This window comes from Primulina tabacum, chromosome 13 (assembly GCF_025594145.1).
Source record: "Primulina tabacum isolate GXHZ01 chromosome 13, ASM2559414v2, whole genome shotgun sequence".
Lineage (NCBI taxonomy): Eukaryota > Viridiplantae > Streptophyta > Magnoliopsida > Lamiales > Gesneriaceae > Primulina > Primulina tabacum.
In genome coordinates this window covers 22,661,939-22,668,413 of record NC_134562.1, presented here as the reverse complement: position 1 = coordinate 22,668,413, position 6,475 = coordinate 22,661,939, and the positions used below count along the sequence as shown (strand labels likewise).

General features: G+C 38.1%; 1 protein-coding gene across 1 annotated transcript; it reads left to right on the top strand.

Annotated features, from left to right (window-relative positions):
* The first annotated feature begins 3,025 nt into the window (after window positions 1–3,025).
* LOC142521919 (uncharacterized) lies at window positions 3,026–6,105 on the top strand. The gene is made up of 6 exons (XM_075625093.1): window positions 3,026–3,152; window positions 3,315–3,568; window positions 3,676–4,096; window positions 4,203–4,464; window positions 5,131–5,559; window positions 5,742–6,105. Exons 1-6 carry the CDS (start codon window positions 3,026–3,028, stop codon window positions 6,103–6,105), a joined length of 1,857 nt encoding a protein of 618 aa, XP_075481208.1.
* The last annotated feature ends 370 nt before the right edge of the window (window positions 6,106–6,475 follow it).

Sequence of the window (6,475 nt, the reverse complement as noted above, 5' to 3'; positions counted from 1 at the left end):
TTTGGACATTAATTTCCGTGCTATGGCGGTAAAACTTGACCGCACCACTGCCTTGTACAGTGGAAAAGCGTGTTTTGGGTGATTTAAGGCATAAAATCGAATGAGACTTTCATTTTCCTCATTTCCCTTCTCTTCTTTTCTCTTCTCACGGTTTGGAAGCTAGGGTTCCTCATTTCTCCTTCAATCCAACTTCTTCCAAGACATTAATCTATGATTGAAATCTTAATCTTTGCTTGGAGATTAGAAGTTCTTCTCCAGTAGAGTTTAGGAGCAAGGTAAGAAATCTTATTTCTTGGTTTAGTGATTGAAGGGAAGACATTGGGTTGTTTGGTTTGAGTGCTGAGGTAAGGTTGTTAATATAATGATTGATGGTATTATTATTGTTATTGTGTTGTAGGAATCCCTCAAGAACTTAGAAAGCACTTGTGTATTGGGTTGTAAGTGGAATTATTTCTTAAATGCATCACATGATCCTACATGTATGTGTTTTGATGGTTTTATGATGCTAACTCCTTTCAAATTCCATTCATGATATATATATGTAAATGTATAAATATGGTAGTGCAATTATATGCATTTTTGAATGAAAGGAGTTAAACTTTAAATGATGCCTCTAAGATTTTCGATAAAATGCCTGAATGAAGTTTTATAGGATTGAATGATTGGATTGATAGTGATAGTAACGGTGTTGCCTCTGGTAATTCTAAATTTGCAATGCAATTGGCCAATTAACGATGAAAAAATGTGCTCTTTTATAAAATGCATTTTATGCAGAGGTATATGTCCCTCCTATAAGATTCGTTTTTACGAATAGGGTTAGCAATGAATGAACTATCTTATAAGAACTAACAATTCTTCAGTTAATCAATGAAATGAATATCATCCCTATGTATTGTTGCATTATGATTCTTGATGGATGATATTAATGATGATTCAACGTTTATGAAATGAGATGGATAATGTTTTTCAACAAAATGAAATTGAGGCTATACATTTTATGTTTTACATTAAAATGATATATATATGTATCTTGTTAGTATTGATTCCATTTGTTGAATTTTATATTCATTCCAGTTATGTTCATGTGATGCAGGCACAAGTAAGGAAGACTGATCATCCTTGAGTTGTCGAAACGAGAGAGAAGGGAATATGCCAAACTTTGGATATTTCGATTGGATGCTATTTTGATGTGTTGAACTTTTGGGTTATTTTGAGAAATATTGTAAATCTTATTTTGGTATTTGAAATTAGAATTATGTGTAGATACTATATTAAATGGTATCGGATGTATATGAAAATATTTTGCATGTGTTTTATGTGTTGCTTGAGGTAGGTGGCATGTCCTATTTGCGGGAAAATGCTGTCCAATTTTTTTTTAAATTACACCTTTTCTCCCAATTATATTTCAAAGCTTCCGTACTAATTATGCATTTTAGTCACGAGTGTTACATTTAGTGGTATCAAAGCATAGATTTTCGGACCAATGATTTGGCATATGACTTCCTCTCCTGTCGACAATTCGGTATGTATGTACCTTCATTATTTGATATAATATGGATGTGTAGCCTCAATAATTATGATATGTTATGTGTGGAAATGGTTTTAAACTAATATGTATTATAGGATCATGCTGCCTAAGAGTAAAGCACCAGAAGGGGAGGATAGTTCATCATCTAGAGTGGTTGATGAATTTAGAAAGTTACTAAAAGAACAGACCAAGGTAAATGGCGAGCAAATCCAGCAGCTCTTACGGATGCAAAATGCAGGGCGAGGGGGAGAGAGAGAGAGCAAGTGAGGCCCGAGCTCAGTAGTGAAGGCGCATACGAAAGATTTCGTAAGATGAAGCCACCAGAATTTGATGGTAGCACCGATCCCATGGTCGCTTTGCAATGGGTCAAAGCTGTGGAGGCTATTTATAATTATCTTCAGTTTAAAGAAAAAAATCGAGTCAGTTGTGCCATTTTTCTACTGACCAAGACGGCGAGGATTTGGGGGACGCCACCATGGTATCAGTTAATGTTTCGGCACTCAAGTGGCAAGAGTTTAAAGATTTATTCTACGACAAATATTTTTCTCGAGATGTTCGAAGTCAGAAAGTTGAGGAATTTCTATAACTGAAGCAAGGAAATATGTCAATGCAAGAGTATATTCTCAAATTCAAAGAAAGGTGTCAGTTTGCTCCATATCTGGCTAGTAATGACATTGAAAAGGGCGAGCATTTTCTTAGAGGTGTCCGGGCTGAAATTAAAAGAGACGTTCGAATTTCTAAAGCTGCTTCATATAAAGAGATTGTTGAAAAAACAAGGATGGCCGAGCAAGACGAGAAGGGAATTGAAAGAGAAATTCTTAGAGGTGTCCGGGCTGAAATTAAAAGAGACGTTCGAATTTCTAAAGCTGCTTCATATAAAGAGATTGTTGAAAAAACAAGGATGGCCGAGCAAGACGAGAAGGGAATTGAAAGAGAAAAATAGTTGAAGTGCCAAGATTTTTCTAGTAAGGGCCAAGGTTCTGGATGGAAAGGTAAGGGCAAGTTCGGAGGCAAAGAGAAAGAGGAGCATCGACCAAAAGCTCCTATGCCACCGCCTGCATATGATCGACCTGTATATCAAAAATGTGGCAAAATGAATACAGGTGAGTGTTTGGTTGGAAGTAATCGATGCTTTCGTTGTGGAGGTGTTGGACATGTCATCAGAAATTGTCCGGTAAAAGATGAGAAATGGAACGATAGGGTTCAAGGCAGAATCTTCTCAATGACCAAAGAAGGCGCAAATCCTGATTTTTCTATTATATCAGGTACTATTTTAATTTCATGCAAGGTTGCTATTACATTGATTGACACTGGTGCTACGCATTCTTTTATGTCTGAAATTTTCTTGCGCTCCTTGAATGTTGTTCCATCTTATGAACCCCTCCACTATAGTATTTTTTTGCCATCGGGAGACGAAATATGGCCTTCTAGTATTCTTAAAGGTTGTAAAGTGCAAGTAAATGAGAAATCTATTTTGCTGATCTTATTATTATTCCCATGTTGGCGTTTGATGTTATTTTGGAAATGAACTGGCTATCGTCATATCGTGCTGTTATTGACTGCATGGCTAAGATGGTGCGATTTCTTGCAGAAGATGATGATAGCGGGACTTTCCAGAGTTCAGGTATTTCTCTTGGCACTCCTTGTATTTCTTGTCTCAAAGCTCAGAAAAAATTATCCAGGGGGTGTCAGGGGTTTTTAGCTGATGTGATAGATGTGAATACTGAGAGGACGATGAAGTTGAATTAGATTGAGATAGTTCGGGATTTTTCTGACGTATTTGCAGATTATGTGCCTGGATTACCACCTGACCGTGAAGTTAAGTTTGTGATTGACGTGGTTCCAGGTAGTGCTTCGATTTCGAAAGCTTCATACCGAATGGCCCCGACTGAAATGAAGGAACTGAAGAATCAGTTGCAGGATCTATTAGACAAAGGCTTTATTCGTCCGAGTTCTTCTCCATGGGGAGCTCCAGTTTTATTTGTCAAAAATAAAGATGGATCTTTGCGGTTATGCTTTGATTACAGAGAGATCAACAAAGTCATGATCAAGAATAAATATCAATTGCCGAGGATTGACAATCTCTTTGTTCAGCTATAGGGAGCGACAGTGTTTTCAAAGATCGACTTCATTCTAATTATTATCAGCTGAAAGTTAGGGAAGCCAACGTCCCTAAAACAGCATTTAGAACCAGGTATGGCAATTATGAGTTCTTAGTCATGTCATTCAGGTTGATGAACGCTCCGTCTGTCTTCATGGATCTAATGAATCGGATCTTCAAGCCATATCTAGATAGCTTTGTTATCGTTTTCATTGACGATATCCTGATTTATTCAAAGACTCGGGAACTTCATGCCGATCATCTCATAACTGTATTGCAGTTATTAAAGGAAAAGCAGTTAGATGCAAAGTTGAAAAAGTGTGAATTCTGGTTAGAGCAACTATCATTTTTGGGCCATATTGTTTTGAGAGACGGCATTGCAGTGGATCCCATGAAGATTGAAGCGATTAAACAATGGCCTATTCCTACGATAGTCTCCGAGGTGCGTAGTTTTCTTAGTTTGGCAGGTTATTATCGACGTTTTATTGCCAATTTCTCTAAAATAGCCCTGCCATTAACTAATCTGACGAGGAAAGCCTTGAAGTTTGAGTTGACAAACGAGTGCCAACACAGATTTCATTGTATATACTGATGCCTCAAATGTGGGACTTGGAGCTGTACTGATGCAGCGAGGGAAAGTAATCGCTTATGCTTCTCATCAGTTCAAGGATTACGAAAAGAATTATCCCACCCATGATCTTGAGTTGGCTGCAGTGGTCTTCGCATTGAAATTATTGAGGCATTATCTGTATGACGAGAAATGTGAAGTTTTCACAGACCACGAAAGCTTGAAATATCTATTCTCACATAAGGAACTCAATATGTGGCAGATGAGGTGGTTAAAACTTGTTAAAGATTATGATGTGACCATTAGCTACCACCCAGGTAAAGCAAACGTCGTTGCAGATGCTTTGAGCCGCAAGTCAGTTTCTTCTTTGAGATTGTTTATTGAGAAGCCGTTGTTATTGGATCTTCAGAGGAGCAAGATCGCTATGGTAGAGCAAGGGACCATCGCTAAACTTTCAGCTTTGGTTATTTGACCTACGTTGATAGATAGGATACGACAGGAGCAGCCTAATGATAATCAATTGATGGAATTGCGATCCAAAGCCGATTAGAATGCAAATACAGAGTTTGCGATGAACACTGATGATTTTTTAACATGAAGAGGTCGGATATGTGTTTCCAATGATGATGAAATTCGACGGAATGCTTTGACAGAAGCTCATACCGCGCCATATTCGATACATCTAGGTAGCACCAAGATGTATCAGGATCTCCGACGTCTATACTAGTGCCTAGGTATGAAAAGTAATATTGAAAAGTTTATATCCGAATGTATAACATGTCAGAAGGTAAAGATTCAGCATCAAAGACCTGCTGAAACTTTGCAATCCCTCTCAATACCTCAGTGGAAGTGGGAGCACATCACTATGGACTTTGTAACGGTATTTCCAAGAACACCAAATTGTTACAATTCCATCTGGGTGATTGTTGACAGGTTAACTAAGTCGGCTCATTTTCTTCCGGTCAAGACGAAATTTACAATGAACCAGTATGCTGAAGTCTATGTAGCTGAGTTTGTGAGACTTCATGGAATCCCTGTGTCAATTGTATCTGATCGTGACCCGAGGTTTACTTCTGAATTGTGGAAGAGCTTGCACAGAGCCTTGGGTACTAGGTTGGCTTTTATCACAGAATATCATCCTCAAATTGACGGGCAGTCAGAGAGGGTGATTCAGATTCTTGAAGATATGCTACGAGCATGCACGATTGATTTTCCTTGTAGTTTAGATTCTAAATTGTCACTTGTGGAATTTACGTATAATAATAGTTATCAGGCGACGATTTGCATGGCACCATACGAGGCATTCTACGACAGGAAATGTAGGTCACCATTGAACTGGGATGAAGTCGGGGAAAGAAAGATGTTAAGACCAGAATGGGTCCAATAGACAGCTGATGTGATTGCTTTAATTCGGGACAGAATGAAGACGGCCCAATCCAGACAGAAAAGTTATGCCGATAATCAAAGAAGGCCTTTTTAGTTTGAAGTTGGAGATAATGTATTTGTCAAAATTGCTCCTCTCAAAGGCATTATGAATTTGGCAGGAAAGGAAAGCTGAGCCCAAGATATATCGGCTCATTTGAAATTCTGGACAGGATTGGAGAAAGAGCATATCATCTAGCCTTACCGCCAGACTTGGATAGAGTCCACCATATATTTCACGTCTCAACGCTCGGCAAGTACATCTCGAATCCTTCCCATGTTCTCAGACATGAACCGTTGGATCTGATGCCGAACTTGACTTATCAAGAAGTACCAATCCAGATTTTAGATCGCAAGGTTAAAGTACTGAGGAATAAGGAGATCGGGATTATCAAGATCCTTTGGCGTAATCAGTTGGTTGAAGAAGCAACATGGGAGCCAGAGGAGGAAATGAAACAGCGATATCCTGAGTTATTTGCACGGTAATGGCAATTTCGGGGACGAAATTTCTTAAGGAGGGGAGAATTGTAACGCCCAGACATTCGTATGTTTATGATGTAAGGTAATGATTATGATTAAGTATGTTCATTATTCCTTTTATGGTTTATTATGATGATCATTTGGGATAGGTGATGTAATGATGTTGGTTTATGGCTTCAAGATATGATATGAATGGTATTGAATGATATAGAATAAAACAGAGAATATATGGGTAGAATAGAAAGTTGATCTTTAGCCAAATATATAATGGAAGTGCTGAAACGGTATGAAACTGTGGCAGTAGTTGTGATTTTTAGCATAATGTTTTGTATATTGATCCGATTGATGTGAGGCCACTTCCATTAGAAATATAAGA

Excerpts from the sequence above, each read along its gene's own strand:
- LOC142521919 (XM_075625093.1), top strand. The coding sequence starts at position 3,026 with ATGTTGGCGTTTGATGTTATTTTGGAAATGAACTGGCTATCGTCATAT. Across the intron at positions 3,569-3,675 it reads ATTACAGAGAGATCAACAAA|CTGAAAGTTAGGGAAGCCAA; the intron begins GTCATGATCAAG and ends AATTATTATCAG. Across the intron at positions 4,465-5,130 it reads CTCAATATGTGGCAGATGAG|GTTAACTAAGTCGGCTCATT; the intron begins GTGGTTAAAACT and ends GATTGTTGACAG.